The 20,394-nt window shown below is 45.0% G+C and overlaps 1 protein-coding gene across 2 annotated transcripts in view; it reads left to right on the forward strand.

The window, feature by feature from the left end:
* Positions 1 to 20,394, forward strand: part of LOC146865675 (2'-5'-oligoadenylate synthase 1-like) — a 158,884-nt gene that overhangs the window by 72,455 nt on the left and 66,035 nt on the right. For both annotated transcript variants that reach the window (XM_085632536.1, XM_085632537.1), the window contains 2 exons: positions 12,995 to 13,155; positions 18,445 to 18,569. In XM_085632536.1, the coding sequence (XP_085488662.1) occupies positions 12,995 to 13,155; positions 18,445 to 18,569 (286 nt within the window). The remainder of the gene's footprint in view (positions 1 to 12,994; positions 13,156 to 18,444; positions 18,570 to 20,394) is intronic.

Below are 20,394 nucleotides of genomic sequence, written 5' to 3' on the forward strand. Positions count from 1 at the left end.
GCAAGGGTAGTTCTCCCCACTTTTCAGCTGGAGGGGACACGTGTTAGACCTGGCACCTTGGCGTGAGTCTCCCTTCCACTTTTTGTCGCTGTGCCTCATGTGTTTTTATGGTGTTGGCCGCTCAGAGCACTGTGCCACTGCCAACCAGTGCCACAGTGCAAGTGCTCCCTATTTAAAATGTATATGTTGGTTGGATTCCATGATTGGTTTATTTGGTTTACTGTCAGACCCCAGTAAAGTGCACCAGGAGTGCCCAGGGCTTGTAAATGCAAATGCTGCTAGTGGACTTGCAGCACTGGTTGTGCCACCCACAGAAGCGGCCTGGTAAAATATATCTAAGGTCTGCAATTGCAGAACCTGCATGCAGTCTGGTACTGTCATGCTGACTGGGCAAGTGCACCCACTTGCCAGTCCCTAAACCTTCCCTTAACTTCATATCAGTCACCCCTATGGTAGGCCCTAGGGCAGGGTGCATTGTAAGCATAAGGTAGGACAAGCCCTGATGTGTGTGGCATGTCCTAATAGTGAATTACAGGCGTTTTCGTTTTCACTATTGTAAGGCTACCTGTTCTCCATAGGCCAGAATGGGCTGTTAGAATTGTTACATCCTATGATCCTAACAGACCCAGGGAACATGGTAGAAATTCGAGTTTAGTATGCCTGAACTCAGAATAATAAAATACATCTTTTAGTAAAGTTTATTTTAATATTCTGTGTTTGCAAATACCACTTTTAGAAAGTTGGTATTTGCTTGCTTGACCATTTCAGCCCGCCTCTGCTGTGATGTGTATCTGCCGTTCTGGTTGTGTGAGTGACAGGACTGGGGAAACCCAGAGGGGCAGGGCTAGGCAGCCTGGTGGTGAATAGGAAAAATTGGCAGTCAGATGGGTGGGAGGAGTACACCTGAGCTCTGAATAGGGTTGTGCTCTGCTACCACAACGCTGGCTCCACCTCCTGCGGAGCGGCTGATGTCTCTGCCCTGCACTCTGAATAGAAAGGCAGAGTCATGTCAACAGAGTGCTCAAGAACTGGTTTGGACTGGGCAAAGGCCCCTCAACCCCAGAGGAACAAAGGAATTAGGGGTATTAGTATTGGGACCCTGCTCCCAAGAAATTAGATCAGATCCTGCTGAAACAAGAAGAACCTCTGCCAGAAGAGAAGGAACTGGGAAAGCTGTAGGAGGAGTAACTGTCCCTGACCTGGGGGATTGGCCTGCAGTGGTTGCCTTGCTGCTGAAGAAGAGGAGAAAAGACTACAAAGACTTTTATTTCAACTTGTGCTTAAAGATCTCCAAGGGCTTGAACTGAGCTTGCCCCCTGAACAAAGTCCCAGGACCAGTGGACTTCATCCCCAGCTCCCCAAAGTATTTTGGAAGTGCCTGCTGCTGTTGTTGGGCCTTCTGAGGGACTGCGTGTCGCAAGGAGCTGGAAGCGCGACGCAAGGGAGAGAAGCGTGCCGCCGTCGGAGCTGTTGCCGTCGCATCTCGCAGAGAGTGTCGCCGCTGCAGCATCACATCGAGCGGAAGCGTCTCGCATCATTCCGGAAGTGTCTCGCAACGCCGAAGAAGCGTGTTGCCATCGCAGCCATCGTAGCTGTCGCATTGCACTGCATCGAGAGGAGAGTCTCGCATCGAGGAGGAAGCGTGTCGCCGTCGCAGCCATCGTAGTTGTCGCATTGCACCGCATCCAGAAAAGTGCCTCGCGTGCCGCCGTCGGAGCTGCTGTCGTCGCATCTCGCAGAAGGGGTGTCGCCGCTGCAGCATCGCATCGAGCGGAAGCGTCTCGCAACGTCGGGGAAGAGTGCCGCTGCCAATGCCGCTGTCGTCGCATCTCGTCAAGGGTGACGCCGCTGCAGCTGACGCATCGAGTCGAGCCTTCTCGCAACATCGGAGAAACGTACGCATCTGGAAGATTCCGTCTTCATTTCTTTTGCACCAAGAACTTCAACGCATCTGCATCGCTGCAACACTTTCGTTGCCCTGCGTGTCGCATCTAAGGTACATTGACTTAAAGAGTCGCATTTAAGAACTTAAGAGAAACTAAACAATCTTCTACCAACTAAGCAACCGTATTGTGTATTTTTAATCGTTTAATGGTCTTGTGATAATCCTATATAAAGATTCCTTATTTTTAATATAAATACCTGTGTGGTGTCCATTTGTAGTGTTGTCACTTGGTTACTGTATGTGTTCACAAATGCTTAACCTATAACGCTCTGAGATAAGCCTTGTCTGCTCGCGCCAAGCTACCTAGAGGGTGAGCAAGGGGTTGTTCTAGTAGTGTAACCCCTCATCATGACTAGAGGAAAGGTTCCCTGCTTGTCACAAGTACCTACCTGTGCCAACCAGAGAACCCGGATTCTAACAGCCACAAACCTGACCCCCCAACTCTAAATTAAAAAAAAAAAGTGAATGCCAAAATGCCACCATAGTGGAAGAATTTCCATAGTCATAAGTCCCATGTGATAAGAAAATCCCTCCAGTTTTGATTCTGTAGATCAAGTGTCGGATTTTGCTCTTGCATAGGCGTTTAAACTATATTTGTGTCATTCTGGGCAACTCACATTTTGTCCCTATTCCAGTGTTCCATTATCTGCCAAAATTGACAAAACGAGTCTTTTCAGATCGCAGCATAGGTTATGCAAGAAAACCTCTTTCTTCATGCAGTATTTACAGTATATTTAACCAGATCAACATTAAAAACGCTCACAAATATAATACTTAATATTATCAGATCTTCCTTTATTGTTTTTCCTCTGTTCAACCTGTATTCAGTTTTCATTGTAAGGGGATTGGCTCTCGGTGCTGAAAATTCGCAGTATTTACTTATAATTGTCGAATCTCTGAACTAATTGGACAGCATTGCAGTTTTCTGTCAATATTTAATTTTTTTTAGGTCTGGTGTTAGCAAACCTTTTGATTTTACTGAAGTATTTCACTTTCAAGGTTCTTGTAAAGCGTATGGCTACCCAAGTATGGGCTTCCCAGTGCTAACAGAAGACCTGATTGAGGGTTTATCACTTCAGGAGACCAAATACGTTTTCAGATGTTTCCTGAAACTAAGCAAGTTGTCATTTGATCTTAGACTTAGCCGGAGTAAGTTCCAGAGCTTAGAGGCCAGGTAAGCAAAGGAACGTTCTCCACTTCTAGCTCTTTTTATTTTTGGCATGGTCAAGAGAGTTTGGTTGTTTGATCGTAAGTCCCGCATAATCTGGTGCTGGATAATGAATTGCTTCAGGATATATGGCCTCTGAGCATGTGTTTATGGACTATAAAAAGAGACTTAAACTTGATTCTCTTCCGCATAGGCAGCCAATGGGGGGATGCCAGCGCCAGTTCAGCAGAATGAGATTTAGGGATATTCAGCAGGACTCTAGCTGCAGCATTCTGTATCACCTGTAATTTTCTTGTGGACAAACCTAGGGCTCCCAAGATAGAGAGAGCTACCATAATCCAGACAAGACATAATGGGCCATATGCTCAAGGAGCTATCTCTGATTTAACGGCACTTTAGCGCAGTCAAAGTCATGATAAATTTACTGCCCTATTCACAAGCCGGTGCAAACAGCCAACAGCAGCACTTTTCCGGCGTTAGCATCCGCAACAAACATCGCCACGGATGACCCCGGCAACTATCGCTAATGAGATGCAGAGTAGGCGTTCCCGGGCAAAAAGCAGCGACAACATCACTCCGCAACATTCTCAACGACCAGCCAGATCTGCGATAAGAACACAAAACAGGTGATAAGGTGCGTTAGCACCAGGAAATTAACACCTGCTCAGACCTGGTGGAAAGTCGGACCACAACCTGCACCAGACAATTGAGCACAGCCCATAGCTACATATGAAGAACAACAGATGCCCCTTAAGCAACTGAACATGCAGCACGGACACCCAAGAGGGCCACAACACCCACCAACACCACACCCAGGCCCGCAACCCCCCCGGGCCCACCCCGACCCCGGACAAAGAAACTGCACACCAACACCATGAATCCCAAAACAAATATTTTGCCTGATGTTGCACAAGCAGGAAAATCAACATACATGCATAGCCAGAAAATGGAGAATCAGTCATACAGCAATGCAATCACCAACACAAAACACCATTCAAACAAAAGCCAAAACAACCATTCGGATGAGTCCTAGCGGGTCCTCTCTGGACAATCTGCAGGACACAGCCCTGAAGACTAAATCCAAGAGAAGAAGGTGTGTCATGCGCCCAACAAAGGAAAGAGAGGGAGAGAGTGAGGAAGAGAGACGGAGTAGGATTGCACAAGCAGCGCAAGGCCTCTTGGGCACCTGGCTCCACATGCCAACATGTAAGTCTGTATCGCCATCCGTACACCATGAACCCAAGGCTTTTCCCCAATCTCAGCGCTAAAGCCACATCACATTCCGAAAACGCAAGTAGTAGTCAGACAAACATCAGGGATGAAAACTCCATTGTTCCAATGCAGAAGGCGGGAGGACACCTGCACTTCTGACCTTGGTGCAGAACGCGGCTGGAACACCCTGAGAGAGATGCCATGGCAGATGGTGACGACTCCCACACCACGCATTGCGCAAACGAACTGTCCAACTTATCCACACGCCACACACAGAAGCCCCTGCCTGAGGTACCTCTGCATGGGATGCCCTTGACACTCACGGAAACAGCAACCCATTCTCCCCAACGTTGCACACACGTTTGAATCATTACTCAGAGCTGTGTCATATCCTCCACACAACTGCCGCAGTTCAGAAGAGTGCCGGTTCCACGAGACGCACCACTGCCGAACATGCACATTTGAGTGTCCAATGGATGTCTGCCTATCCAACACAATCATAGATGAATTGGACTGACTTTTGTCTGCGGCCCCTGTTGGATCACGAACAGGAGTGTAACCGAGAAAGCCGTGCATGGGATGCCTTGACATACTGTGTATGTATTGACAGTTGTGCATGGGAGATTGCACAATTCCTCGTGTGCAGTGACCACATCGAGGCGCTCCCCTATTGCGCTGTGTTGCGGATTGGGGAAACGGCGTGTGCTGAGCACACCTGCCCGGACCAGTTAATGGATTGGCTCACCCTGGTGTTCCTTGAACATGACAACGACGTACTATTGGAACACATTGCACATGAAGCTGCATGGGCATTCATGGACGAGTAACTACGTTCCTGCAGCCACATCCGATTGTCACCCACAGCACAGGTACCAACAACTTGTTACATCACGGGGAATGCTCACATATCCCACCACAACAGAGGACATGTCAGCCTTCATCAGGACTCTGGATGCATGTGCATGGAACTACGCGTGTGTACACACACCTGTGCAAGGTGATGGAGGTCGATGATCGGAGCAACACAGCGGCATTTGGCAACGTTACCAATTCGGACACACTGCTTTGGGGAGAGTACACACATGACAATGTAGCACAACATGTGAACCTGTCGGACCTTTTCACCTGATCACTTTCAGCAGAGCAGACAATCGGCGCACTCCGGTGGCAGAGCACCATTCAGTTCCCATGGGCAGTCGTGCCCCCTCACACGGGGCAATGGGCAGATGCCAAACAACACATGACTCATCCAGCAAAGCAAGGTGGGCTGAGACCGTTGCCATCCGTGATGATTGTTGTCCATTTTTGCCTCACCATTTTCTGAACCTCGACATGTTCCCATGCTGCGTGTAAGTGTCTTAAGCATGTCCCTGCCTGTTGTGGCCGTAGCTTCGTCCGTACTGACACGCACATGCCATTAAAGTCTATGCCACTCCACTGGTGTCTAACTGTGATGTGTGTTGATTAGATTGTCCACTCGTGTGCCATAATAAGCATCGTCCCTACACAGGGAGGAACTGACTGACGCATGTGCAATGGGGGTGGCCCCCTTTTGCAAGCTCCACCTCTGTGAGCCAGACATTGTTTTGGGATAGTTGCTGGCCATCCTGTGCACTTACGTGACTTCAGCAATGTGAGTATGGTGTCCAACCTCTGACCATGTGAAGCAATGTCATATATCATAACAGAATGTGTCCACACAGATGTGTGTGAGGAGGTATGCAATGTGAAGTTCTGTTGTCACATGTGGTGTAGGACACCACTCCTGGCCTGCTACCGATTTGGTCATTCCTACACACAGCCGTGGACGTGTGCCTACGTTGGGGCGGTTGTGAGATTGTTGTTGATGTGCAATGGGGACACAGCTAGTACTCACCTTCAAACTCATCCAATTGGCCATGTGTCTCAGGGATACACATGCGCATAGATGTCGATTACCAGGGTGTACCTTCATGTGCAATCATTGGCCCTACATACAGCCATACTTCCATACGTGAGTGAACATAGTCATGACACATCTGTGTGATTTAGAATGTTTTATTCACATTCAGGTGATTGACGGAGCTGGAGCTGTACATGGCCATCCAAGCCCACATTACATGGAAGCCCAGTGGTGGGCCAACCAGAGTCCTCTGGGGAATGAAAAGTGATTATGAAGAGAGGGAGTGCAGTCCGCAGCAGGATTGCTGTGTGATTGTCCAGTAGTGAAGATATGGCAGTCCGTGTCGGGGTCCGGGTGAATGTCGCAGAGTGTTCCGGGGGTCAGTGGGAGGTATTGTCCCAGGGCATGATGCATAGGGCAGAATCAGGCAGGGACAGGCCATATGGCGGTGATGGATGCTACTGCCTCCTTCCTCACACAGTAATTACCATCCCCATCTTACTCCCCTGATACGGGTTCTGTGTCGGGTGTGTCCGATGTGTGTGGCGGGGTAATGGCTGCATAACTTTGTGCCACTGACACATCAGACTGCGAAGGTGATGGGGCTGCATCACTGTGTGCCACTGACACATCAGGGGTCAAAGCTGTGTGTGTTGATGTTCCCGCTGCAGTCGTCTGTTACAGGCTCAGTGGCAGCAATGACAAGATGTAGAGCTGCAGGGCATTGAGGTTCCCAGTTACAACTCGCTGGTGTCCAGCTGTGGCAGCCATACTTCCAGCCTGCATCTGCTCCATGGTCTCCATTGGCCTCCGCATCTGTACCAACTCTGTGCTGTCATTGCTGGTGCCTTTCTGACCAGACAGTTCTTGTATTCGATTAATGGCCCCAGCGAGGTCAGCCAAGGTCTGTGGTGAAGCATGGTGCGTACAGGGATGTCCGATAGGGACTGTACATGGTCCCTGACACCCACGTGTGGCATAGAGTTTGGCTGCCATGAGCTCAAAACCCACACGCAGCTGTTCAGCCAACTCCACCTGGCAACCCCACAGACGCTGTTGGAACTCCATGTATTGGTCGGGGGGTCCTGGGAGACAGCCGTGTTGGTGTGTGTTTCCTGCTGTGTGGTCTGTGCAGGTGGTGGGGTCACCTCAAGGCAGCTGGCCTGCCCTGCTCCTGGGGATGGGGTGTGAAGGCTGTCCATTATCCATTGGAGGGTGTCTTGACATATGTGCAGGTTGTCCTCTTCATCATCAATGATGGGAAGTGTGGTGTGCTCCGCGGGAGGTGTTGTCCCTCTGCAATGTAAAGGGGAGATGCAGGTTAACAGAGTTACACATGTATGTTGAAGATTTGCAGATGTTTACATTCAGACTAAATGCCAATGTACATTGTGACTGTTTGGTTTAGCTGGCTATTTGATGGCAGTCAGTGTGTTTTTCGACTACATGACGGATGTGTGGTAGTACCCGTACATTATCATCACACAGTGTCAGGCAATGCCAGATGTAAGTGGACAGTTACTACGAATGTGCGGAACCTGTTGGGAGTGCCCTGTCCTGTGGTGTTGGTGTTGCACTTTGTACCACATTGCCGTCCTTACTGATGTTCTGTGATTGCTCTGTGTGTGTGCTGCATTGTGGGGGAGTTGCCCCTGCAGCTCTGATTTCGTGTAGCCTTCTCCCTTTGAGGCGGGGTGCCTTTGAATTATGTGCTTTTCGGGGGCTGAATTGTTTTTGACTTGGGTCATATGTGCTCTCGGACAGATTTTGTGGCCTGGTGCATTGTTTGTCTGCTGCGTGTATTGTATGTAATGGGTTGTGGGTGCACGTGGATATGTCAGAGTGTGACCTGCTCCTTTACGGATGTGATCCGCACTGGGCCACCTCCATGTCGATTCGTGGGCCATGTCATGTTTTTGGGCTGCTGCCATGCTGTCGGGCATGTAGTGTCACTTGCAAAGTCAGTGTGGCTCATAGAGCCGCTGCTTTGCTGGATTCAGCACAAGGTCATGGCTCGGTTGTGATATTGGTAATAGGGAGGGGGGCCACTTTGTGCAAATTGTGGCCTGGGGCCTACTTGATGTTTCTATGTGTGCTGCAGTGTGCCCAGGCTATCAGGGCCATGTTCCACGATCATTGTGGGTGTGCAGTGTGCTACACATAATTGTGCATGTGTGCCATTGTGCCCATCTCCCACCAGCCCCCCAGTCCCTGGTCGTTACTCACCCTGTTGCTGTTGGGTCAGGTTGTATCGAGCTGTGTCCAGGCCCCCAAATCCTGCCACTGTCTCCACACTGCTGACTGTGGCCACCATTTCCTCCAGCTCATCCAGCTCCTCTTGTGTCGCAGGACTCCCACCTCCAGTCGCCGTTGCTGCCTTCCTGTTGGCAGCGAGTGTCTGTTTGGTTTGGCTGTGCACTTCATGCCAGCTCCTCTTGACCTCCTTGACACTCCGACTGCATTGACATTGGTGATGATGGCCTGCCATATTTCCGTTTGGGTTGCTAGTGCCGCAGTGGAGGTGCCGAACAGTTGTTGATGGTGTTCTATCACCTCCGTGACAATGATCCGGTCTTCCTGCAGACTGAACCCCGTCTTCCTCTTCCCCTTGACAGAGTTCCTGGCTGGTCCTCCGTGAGGCTTGTGGAGTTCGGCTTGTCCTCTGCACTCGGTCCGGGTGTATCCATGGTGCTACGCAGTTTGAATTGGTTTTGGTGTTTTTTTTCTTTCTTTTATAGTGCATTGTTCTGCTATACGTGTGGGTTTTTGCTGAATTTTGCGGTGTGGCGTTGATTTTGACGCTGAAATTTGACAGTTATCTGGTGACTATCGCATGCTACCGCCGCGTTGTGAATACTTGGTTGGCACGGCGTAATTTTCCTGCGATAGGCTGCGATGTTGAGAGTTGCGTTAAGCTACTCTTGCCGTAGTTATCACACGTTCTTGTGAATATACCCCAATGAGTACTTGGGTGACCATTCTCCGGGTATCAATGAATAACCATTTAATAGTATTCCTAAGGGCTCTTAAAAGACCAAATCATGATCCCGCCAATTTTTGGGCTTGTGCTGCCATGGTAAGATTCTTATCAAATACTATTCCCAGGCTTTCGATCTCGTCTTTTGGGGTGGGACATTCGCCCAGACCTGGAGGCCATAAGAAGATATTCCAGAGGGCGGGATTATTTCCTTCTAGCATAACCTCTGTTTTGTCGCATTTAGTTTAAGGTAGCTGCTGTTCAACCACGTTTGTACCTGCTCCTTGCAGTCCTTAAACTTGGCCTTGATTTGTTTAATATTGGAAGAGAGAGAGATGACGATCTGTGTGTCTTCGGCATATGAGACCACCGCAAAGCCTGCTAGACAGATGATATCAGCTAAAGGACGCATATACACATTGAAAAGAGTAGCGATCAAGGATGAGCCTTGAGGAACTCCACACTTAAACTGATGTACTTCTGACAGACACTATCCCTCCAGGACTTGAAAGTTTCTGTTTTGTAGGCAGGAGACCAGCCAACCCAACGCTTTATTCTTTAATTCCTAACATCTCCAGCCTGTTTTGCAGTAACCAGTGGGAAACCATGTCAAAGGCTGCGTTCAGATCTAAAAGGATGAGCGAAGCTGAGCCCCCTTGGTCCAAAAATCTCCTGCGATCTTCAGTGGCTGCTAGAAGAGCTGTTTCTATCTTGTATCCTGATCTAAATCCTGTTTGAGCTGGATGTAGCAAATCATGAGATTCCAGGAAGTTGGCCAGCATGTCATTGACCGACTTCTCTACAATTTTGCTACCCCTGGAAGCAGCAAGATAGGCCTGTGGTTCTCTGTCTTATTGGGATCTAAGGAGGGTATCTTCAACAGTGGATTGACAATTGTGTGTTTCCATCGATTGGGTACCTGACCTTTTTCCAAGGAGAGGTTGAATAAATTGGTCAGAGCTGATAAAATGGTATCACCTCCTTTCAGTAAGATGTTACTAGGGGCGGGATCTAGAGGAAAAGCTGACTTGACTGTCTTTGCTATGTTTTCAGTTGTTATTTTTTTTTAGTTGAGAGAACATACTCAAGACATTTGTACATACAAGTGTTGTCTGCTGCCTCTCATCATTCATTGCATGTCTGGCATTGTGGTGTTCACATTTTGCTTCCGCCCACTATTGCATATAGAATGTGGCAGTGACTCAGCCTACCTACTTAAGCGATTGTTAACTTCACTTTGAGTGATGCATTTTGCTTTCTCACAAGGAGCACATCCGTACACTAGCTACTTCCCTTGAGTGCCAGTGTTTTTGCTTTTAATTTATAATTACTTTGGTGTTGCCTTTATGTTTAGAGCCTGATGTGATAGCAGGACACTTCTGATGCACATTCCAACTTTATCAGAGCCAATATCCTGCCAATGCTGTTGTAAATCCGTTTTGGGTTGTTTTCTTTTTCTGGCTGTTGCTATTTCACATTTTTTGTACTAGATTGTGACTATTTAAACCTGTTCTGTATTTTTTATATGACATCCTCTTTCAACATTTTTCTTTCTCTCCTTCTTTCTTGCCTTATTTCATTCCTTTCTTATTTCTTTCTTCCCTTCCCTTCATCTTCATTTCTCTTTCCTCCTTTCTGATCTTCTTTCTCTTTCCTTCTTTCTTGTTTCTCTTTCACTCTTTTTAACTTCATTCTTTCTTGCCTTCTTTCATTTAAAAAAAAAAAAAAAAAAACTTTTTATTGTATTTTAACACCAAACAGGTACCGGTACATACAGATTAAATTCACTGTAAGAAGTTCCCCCTCCAGTACATACATTATCATAGTGACATTTACCCCTTGATGGGATAGGGGTCCATGCAGAGCAATACGTTCATACAATTTCAAGTCAGCAATAAGAGACAACGCTATCCAGAGAATACAAACAGGTTGCAACAGGCGGCTGGGGCTGAAGAAAACAAGAACATCACACCTAAGGGGGAGAATCCAGCACCTCCGCCGTCAACTGGGCCATCAGTGTTCGCCTTTCTTTCTGAAGCTCCACCGTCGGAGAGATGCAAATGTCCCCTCTGTACTTATTCCATTTCCCCCATTTCTGATCCCATTTCTTGGGGCAGCCCCGTCCCTTGAATACTGACTTTTTAGCAACCATGGCGTTGTCCATATCCTTTGCCCAGTCAACCAGGCATGGGACCGTTTCAACCCCCATTTCAGCGCAATATTCCGTTTCGCAATAATAAAGCCCATAGAGGCCCACGCCTGTTCAGCATGTGTGAGGTCAGTTGCCCCCCCAAATATTGAGTAAGCATAGCTGGGGAGCTAACCCAAAGGATTTGCCTCCCGCCTTCTCAAGTTGGTGGGCAATTTTCCCCCAGTAGTCCTGAATATGTGGGCAGTCCCATAAGATGTGAATGAAAGTACCCTCTTTATTGCAATGTTGGAGACAAAGTGGATCGGGGCGTCTACCTAGTTTGAACAATAATTTAGCATCAAAGTAGGCCCGGTGGAGGATCTTAAATTGGAGAAGCTGCATGCGCATGGGGATGGCTACTTCTCGAGGTGAGGCCAATGCGTCCCGCCACATGTCGTCCTCCATCTTTCCCAGATCCCTCTCCCCCCCACCCCCCTCATTTTCAGCATCTGGTCAGCACGTTGTTGACCAGCTTCTTGTAAGTAAGTGAGATGACCTTGCGGTCCATGGGATACAACAACAGCCGGTCTTCCAGAGGGGATGAGTCGGGGAGGACACAGCGTGACTAATCTGCAAGTATCTGCCTTCTTTCATTCTTGGTTTTCTCATTACCTCTTTCTTTCTTTCCTTCTGTTTCCTTTCTTCTCTTCCTTCCTTTCTTTCTCTTTTTATCTTTCCTTTCCTTCTCTTTTTTCTTCTTTCCTTCTCTTTTTTTTCTTTTCCTTCTCTTTCCCTAATTTCCTTCCTTTCTGCTTGAGCACAGCACATGGGTCCTTTTCTCTCCATTTTTCCTCTTTACTTCCTTCTTTCTTTCTTTCTTTCTTTCTTTCTTTCTTTCTTTCTTTCTTTCTTTCTTTCTTTCTTTCTTTCTTTCTTTCTGTCTTTTTCTTTATTTCCTTCCTTCTCTCTTTATGTCCTTCTCTTTCTTTCTTCTGCTTTCTTTCATTATTGACTTCTTTCATTTTCACCTTCTTTTATTCCTTCTTTTGCTTTCTTTCATTTTTTCTTTCCTTTTCATTTCCTCGATCTTCCTTTCCTTTTCTTCCTTCTCTTTCCTTACTACTTACTTTCTTTCCTTACTGCCTCCCTTCTTGCCATTTTTTGCCCAATTTTCTTCTTTCTTTCTTGCCTGCTTGCACTTCCTTTCTTGCCCTCTTTTTTTCTTGCCTTCTTTCTTGCACTCTTTCTTGCCCTTTCTTTCCTTCGTGTCCTTTCTTTCTTTTTTGCCCTCTTTCTTTCTTTTTGCCCTCTCTTTCATTCATTTACTTTCTTTCTTTTCTTTCTTACCCTCTCTCTCTTTGTCTATAAGGTGAGAGACTTGCAGCCAATGCCAGAATGATTGGCGTTTTAAGTAGTTCTCTTCACTGCCAGGGAATACTACGGTAATGTGTATTTTTTAGACCCAAAAACTTTTTTGCTTGACCTTTTTTTTTTTACATACATTAGGCCTGGCATTTTCCCAAACAATAAAGTTTTGCAAAAACCATAACAAAGCAAGATTTGTCAGAAGGTTGGGGGAAAATGCCAGATCCATTGGCTTTACCAATGCTTGTTGTTAGGTGTTCGTTGATTTGCATTTTTACGTTTTAACAATTTCACAAAAAACTATTATTGCTCAGGGAGGCTCTTATGTCAAAGGAACGGATACTCCAAACTGGTCGGATATTGATCTGGTGCTGTTTAGTGATGCATTTGGGAGTCTGGAAGACTGCAAAGAGAATCTGACTGAAGTCTTGAAAGGACTGGAAAAAAGGCTGAAGAGATCTTCATTGACCAGCAGGTCAGGATTTTAGTTTTGCATGGCAAATTATGATATGCATTGGTAATGCTGAATATAAATAATATATGTCATCCAATCACATGGCCTGTCTGTGCAGACAACCATCTGGAATGTGTGTTTTTAAGCACAAATTGAAGATACACTGGTGATGCTGCAAATATACTCAACAGTAGGCAGGAACCACAACCATGTCATCATACCCTTTGAAACTGTTAGCAATACATGTGTACCGAGCAAAACATGACAGTGGCGTTGCTGGTTGGGCTAGAAAAACACAAATTGAGAGCACAATCTTTGCAAACGAGCCAAATCTTAAGTGATGTATAATGCACATGCATCACTAAATATGTCAGCTTGAGCACAGCACATGGGTCGGTATAGCACGAGAAATCACATCTGGTGCAGGGAGTAGCGCCGCCTCATTAGAAATTCTATCACAAACCCACAAACAGATGTAACAGCTGGTGCCATCATATAGATACATTATATTCAAGGCAGTTCAAAAATCAGATTTGCTCATGCAGATCAGCTATGGAAACATTCCAATGTAAACTATGAGACCATCTGACTGACATGGCACCAACATTATTAATGACATTTCACTAGCCCAAAGGAATCTGGTAGAAAGTGTGAATATAACTATGTCTGGATATGATGACAAAGCTTTGCATGAATATATTATGGCTCAGTTTGATTTCATTGGAGGGTGTGGGGGAATATGAAAGAAAATCTTAGTTGTAAATAGCAACAAAAAAAGTAGATTTTCGCTACTGATATCTGAAAAAAGAGCGAAGATTACCATCCCTGAAAAGATGGTCAATGGACCACAGATCCCCCTCACACCATCACATACAATAGGTGTCTTGCAGCGGTCGGGGGAGGCAAGGATTATTTTCCAGTGAGGAGTAGCAATGAAACTGTGGTATGTGCCATACTGACTGGATATCCTGCCATACCTCAGGATAAATTAAGAGAGTCTTGAACCGTGTGTGCTAAAAGTAAGCTGTGCCAAAAAGAAAATGCCAAATACTCTGTAAAATACCCTGGCAAGTTCCCAGGTGCTTGTCCCAAGAACCGCGAACAGTCTAAACATAAAGGCCACTAAGAAATAGCTCCCTAATGATTGAAGTGTAACCCCCCCCTTCATTATGTGGTAGTTGTTGATACCTTAAAGCACATCTGGGTTTCTTATATTGCCATATCATTTTCTGTCAACTGCTTTCAACTCTTTATTTAAAAACGATTGCAAAGGTGCAAGGAAATAGACCTAAATAGGAAGAGGTAGCGTAGCAACATTATCATAATGTAGTTTTTTTTGCAAGCTTCTTCACAATAGCAGCCAAAAGACTAAATTCTTAAAGTATTCCAACAACCATACTAAGATCTACCTCAGCCACTCAAAAGACAAGCCCCAAATTTGAAAAACAATAGGTTAATATAACAATCAGTGGCTTAGAAGGCATTTATGCCATTTATGAATCAGCTTTGAAAAGCTGCTCATTTTGTGGAACAAATACACCTATATACTTTATACTAGCGATCGCCAGTAGGTAGTTATAGTTACAACCCAGTTTCCATAGGGAGAGCGTTTTTTGTTTTGCCAATAACTTTGGCGCCGTTTGATGAATCGTCATAAAACTAGTAGGACACTCACTTTAGCTACTGGCTTGAAAGTTTGAGAATGATCTATTGTGTGGTTGCCGAGAAGAAGGTGGGGCTCAAAAACACGTTTTCATCATGCAATTTTCCATAGGAATTTTAGACACAGCTACAGCCCAAATCGCTGAATGGAATTACACCAAATTTGGCAGAATGGTAGCTTTTGGTACAGAGAAGTGCTTTTTCTGATTTGGTGTAAATCAGTTCAGTAGTTGTGGTGTTATTAAAAGAAATTCAATATATATATATATATATATATATATATATATATATATATATATATATATATATATACATACATATACAGATCCTTCGAGAATCTGACAGTCCCTGTGCTCAAAGCTGCCAGCACTTCAAACCAGCCTACCTTTGCAGACTAAATTTCGCTGGTATATACCCTCTTGTTGCCTTCGATCCTCCACGGCCTGCCGGGTGGGAGTACCTCGAATTAGAAGAACTAGGTTTGGGGGACAAGCTTTTAGTGTCGCAGCTGCGAGACTATGGAATGCTTTGCCCCTGGAGTTGCGCCAGATAAAAGACCTCATGGTCTTTCGTAAACAACTCAAAACCTGGCTTTTTCCAAAAATTTAATACTCCTCCATTCTTAATTCTTCCCCCTGGGGTTGCACCAGCTGAGGGACGTTAGGGCCTCTCCTTTACTTTTAACTTGGCTCCTTCCTAATAAATTAATACCCCTATATCTGTCTCTAATTCCCTGCTATTCCCTCTTTTAGCGCCAGGATGCTCGTCGAGTTGCAGTGCGCTTTATAAGATTCTATTACATTACATTACATTGCATTACATTACATTGGTAGCCATCTTGGGATTCTGCTTCAGCTGAGTCCCCTGAAAAAAGACAAGGAGGCAGACTAGGAATACCCTGACCTCATAGGCCTCTTGGGGGGACACTGCCTGTGGCAATAAAGCATTTTGTTTCGGAAAATTTTCGGCAGGAGCCACACTTGATCCACGTCTCCTACATAAATTTAAAAGAAAATTGTGCGGGCTCCTGCGCTTCTCTATTATTTAGCCCCCGGGTGGGACAGGTGCATGCAGGCTTAATTAAAAATGTAAATGAGGGGGACGCACAGGCTAATTGAAAATAAATGGGGAGGTCTCAGGGACCCCTTCTGCCCTGTATTGCACCACCTCCATGGGGCTAATTTTGTTTACATGGTTCCTCACCGATAAAGGTGACAAACAAGCAGAAAGACCAAAAATAAAGGTGGGAAACAAACCACAAGAGGCACAATTAAGGTCCGAAACAAGCAGAAAGAAGCCAAATAGAGGTCGGCAACGAGCGGAAAGAGGCAAAATAAAGGTCCGAAACTAGCAGAATGAGGCAAAATAAAGGTAAAAAACAAGCAGAAAGAGGTAAAATAGAGGTCAGAAATTAGCAGAAAGAGGCAGAAACAAGCAGAAAAAAGGTAGGAAATGAGAAATGAGAAGTGCCCACTCAGGTACTCTCACAGCCACTCAAAGACCCATTCAGACACTCATCCACCCATTCACAGTTGAACTGAAAAGTGTACACCCACTCACAGACCTAGTCAGGCACTCGTGCACCCACTTACTCATACTGTCTCTCATCCACTTACAAAGTTACTCAGAGACTCATGCACTGACTCACCTACCCACTCTGAAACTCACACACCCAGTCACAGAGCCACTCAGAAGCTCATGCATCTACTCACAGACCCACTTGGACACTCATGCACTAACCTACAGACTTACTTAGAAACACATTCATCCAATCACAGCCCCACGTGGAGACTCTCACACCCACTCACAGACCTACTCAGAAACTCCTGCACCCACTCATAGACAAACTCAGACACTCACTCAGACACTCATGCACTCACTCACAGAACCAGTCAGACATGCAACCACTCACACACCCTTTAAACACTTATGCAGGTACACCCGGACCCTCTCACACCCAGTCACAGAACCATTGAGACACTCACACACTCAGTCACACACCCACTTAGACACTGTTGCACTCACTCACACACTCATTTTCAAAGGTTACAGTTAGGAAATAGAATGAAAAAAACCTTAGAAAATCACTGAATATACCAAAGGTTACAGGGATGTTATAATTAGGAAAATACATTTTTTTTAAAGCTTAGAAAAACGATGGTTACAGGGACGTTATAGTTAGGCTCACATTTCACTCATACAAAACCAGTGAAATTCAGCAGTTATAGCAGCAGTTATAGTTACCTGAGCTAACTATAACTTACACCCCTGTAATGCACTACTTATGACCCACGTATTACATCATCCATAGAAGCACTGACACACCCACTCACTCTCCTAGTGTAGGAGAGTGAGTGGGTGTGTCAGTGCTTTTATAGATGATATCAGTGATGTCACCAACGATGTCATGAGTGATGCAATATGTGAGGTCATAAGCAGTACATTACAGGGGTGTAATTATAGTTAGCTGTGGGAGTGGGTGTGTCAGGGCTTCTATGGATTATGTCATCAGTGATGTCACTGACTATTGCATAAGCAATGTAATTATGCACATCAGCACAGATGTTCAACAGCCTGATTTCACCAAAATGTTATTCATTTTCTTTTCTATAAAAGGGGGTTCAGTCCTCTATTACTCTGACGAAAAGAGATTTTAAAGTTTTGGCATGAGACCAGTTGGGCTAAGTATGGTGAAAGGGGAACAAGTCCAACAATAGCAAAGAAATATTAAGACCTAATGTTGCGATTAAATGATGATCTTTTGAACAAGATAGTTTGTAGATGTGGCAGCAGGGCTCTTTATGATTTTTATACAGATTTCATTATGAAAAATCTATTCTGGTCTTGCAAATCGAGCCTACAGCTCATATGACACATTGGGTGAATTTTTGGGGTTGGTGCCATGGCTCACCTTAACTTGGTGCACTCAGCAAAGACTAAGACAGTGCGCCCAATTACACTGAAAAAAATCGCTTTCTTCAGAGCAGGCCTGAATAATGACGGTTAGACTGTTAATGAAAGACACCCATAATCAAAAGCACAGTTCTGCCCTTCGTTGCGTGAGCCTGCAGAGGGATGCCTGGGGATCCTTGGGACCCCTGTGACCCTCTCACAAGGATTGTCCTTCTATATGGTAAACAATCTGTGCACTTCCTGACAACTTTGTTGCAGTTGATTATCTAATACTGCAAGGGTGCAGAGGCAAAGCATTCTCTTATCTGCAGGGGCCACGCCTCCGTGCAAATGAGGTAACAGCCTCTTGTGAACACTCCGGCACACACCTTTTCACTGCACAATCCCTATCACCAAAGGGGTAGCAAAAGTGTATAGCTGCTTCTATAATACCAAAGTGCCCAGGGGCTCAAACAACAGGGGCACCTGTCTGTTGTACCCCAGGTCACTTTCTATAATATATGCCTGCCCAGGTGATTACATGACAATTGGCTCCAAGGAAGACCATGTGCAGGAAAATGTTAACACTCTTGTGTTCCTAATATTGTAGCCTTGCACTATGTACAGTAGTCTGGCAAATGAAGATTAGTGAGAATAAACCATTCATGCACTCTGTTTAACAATGTGCAGATTTCTAATTGCTGAATGCATCAGAACGGTATGCTCATATGCTGTTTTTTATGTTTTCCTTTTTAGGATTATGATGGAAAGGAGAACGCCTTTTTCATTGAGATTCCAATTTAATTGTTATAAAAATACTCATATTCATCACTTTGATGTCATGCCTTGCTATGATGCACTGGGACTTCACTCTTCCAAAGGTACTTAATTTCGCTTTAGTTTTTACCCGAAGATATGACGTAGAAGGAATAAGAAATTACTTGGAGCTGTGGCAGCTTTACAAAAAGTCTAGTGTGCAACAATATTGCAGGTTTTGCTAGATCTTTTCATTATTTTCTTATGGCTTTTCCTCCTTACTCTAGACTCGAGCCCTTTCACGAGCAACCATGAATCTGAATAAGCCCATCGACTTATAGTAAACGTAGGCCTATTATCTAATGTTTGCAATTATACAAAACAAATTGGCCTGAACTTTTTAAACCATTTTTCTAGAGATTTAGGGACTCATTGCGATGGCCCACCACCGACAGGCTGTCGGTGCCCGTCCTTTGGCCATTTAACCAAGGATCTCTGTCTGCCATATTATTATGGCATTTGGACATGTGGTGGTTGGAAACACTGACCGCCACAGTCCCCACAGGGGGTCTTTATCTGACAGCCTGTCAGACCTCCCTGTATTCCCTGACTGGCAGCGGTGCCTGTCAGGCAATGCTGTAGGGATTATAATAGCCTTCCTGCCGGTCATTCTGCGGCGATCATCAGTCCCCAAAGTGGGAAAACTATGAGATTTTGGGGTGTTATATTAGCCAGCGACAGCTTTAAGCCTTGTTGAAGTCAACAGTCACATACTCACAATGACAAATCATGTTTTGGCTGGTTGAGGTTTTATGACATGAAGCAATATTTAAGACCTGAATTGGATTCAATGTGTGTTACTGTTTTCTTCGGGGAGTTCTGGCTATTCATTTATTAAAACAATTTAACACAAACTTTAAATATTACAGCTTTTAAATTTCTATCCACCCAATTCCCTTGTAAACCCAACATCACGCTCCTAAAATTATTGTACCATAAAAGTGCAAATAGTTGCAATACAAATACACTATATAAGAAAATACGCACTTGGCTTTCTCTTAGTTATATAATAAAGTTTTTTCTTGGTTAATAGGTGTATCTTATATCCAGGCATCATGTTATTCAGCATGCTGACTGCTCTAGTCCTTCCCATGAGGAGGATTATCCTAACACTGACTGGTTATTTTAGAAAGGATTTCCTGAAGAAGTTTATTTTGATATTCTCATGTTACCCTAAAGTGGAATCGCATGAAAGTGACTATCCATGTTGCTCATGTCCCCGAAACCAATATAGCCTCTGAGAGGTATTGCGCACATGAACACACACACCCGCATAAATGTACTCTTTTGCATATGCACAGAGCCAAGACAATACATTGGATGTTGCACTCAGTTTCTTTAAAGCAGATGATAATTTAACAAACTCTATCTTTTCCATATAGAATGGATTACCGATTAGTACTCAAACAGAATTACATCTATATCTATTTTCATTGTTTCACACAATTATTTTGTGATATTTACTTATGCAAACATTGTAACTTAACTCCCCTACCCCCAGTTAATGTCTGTTCTGCATCTTTGTGTCGAAGTTGTTTCTGGTCTCGTCCATCTGTGAGTTATCAAAGGTCTTGTGCTATATCCTGCCTGTATTTGTCTCTACCACTATTTTCTAACTGGGGGGGGATTTTCAGATCAGTGATCATTGCCATCCACTCCCTGATGTTGTCTTCTAATTTATCATCTCTTTGGACCTGTTTCATCCTGATTTTCTTTGCCGTTGCCCCCCTTTCTCGCATGTCCCTCAACACCTACTCTGTGTTTGTGTGTGTTTAGTGTGCCTTCAAAGTTTAAGGCATCCAATGTTTGCATATTTATCTCTGTGAGAATGTAACTGTTGGAATCTAGCAAATACTCACAGAAATAACAACTGCCACACAAAAGCACACA

The sequence above is a fragment of the Triturus cristatus genome, chromosome 2_1 (assembly GCF_964204655.1).
Source record: "Triturus cristatus chromosome 2_1, aTriCri1.1, whole genome shotgun sequence".
Taxonomy (NCBI): domain Eukaryota; kingdom Metazoa; phylum Chordata; class Amphibia; order Caudata; family Salamandridae; genus Triturus; species Triturus cristatus.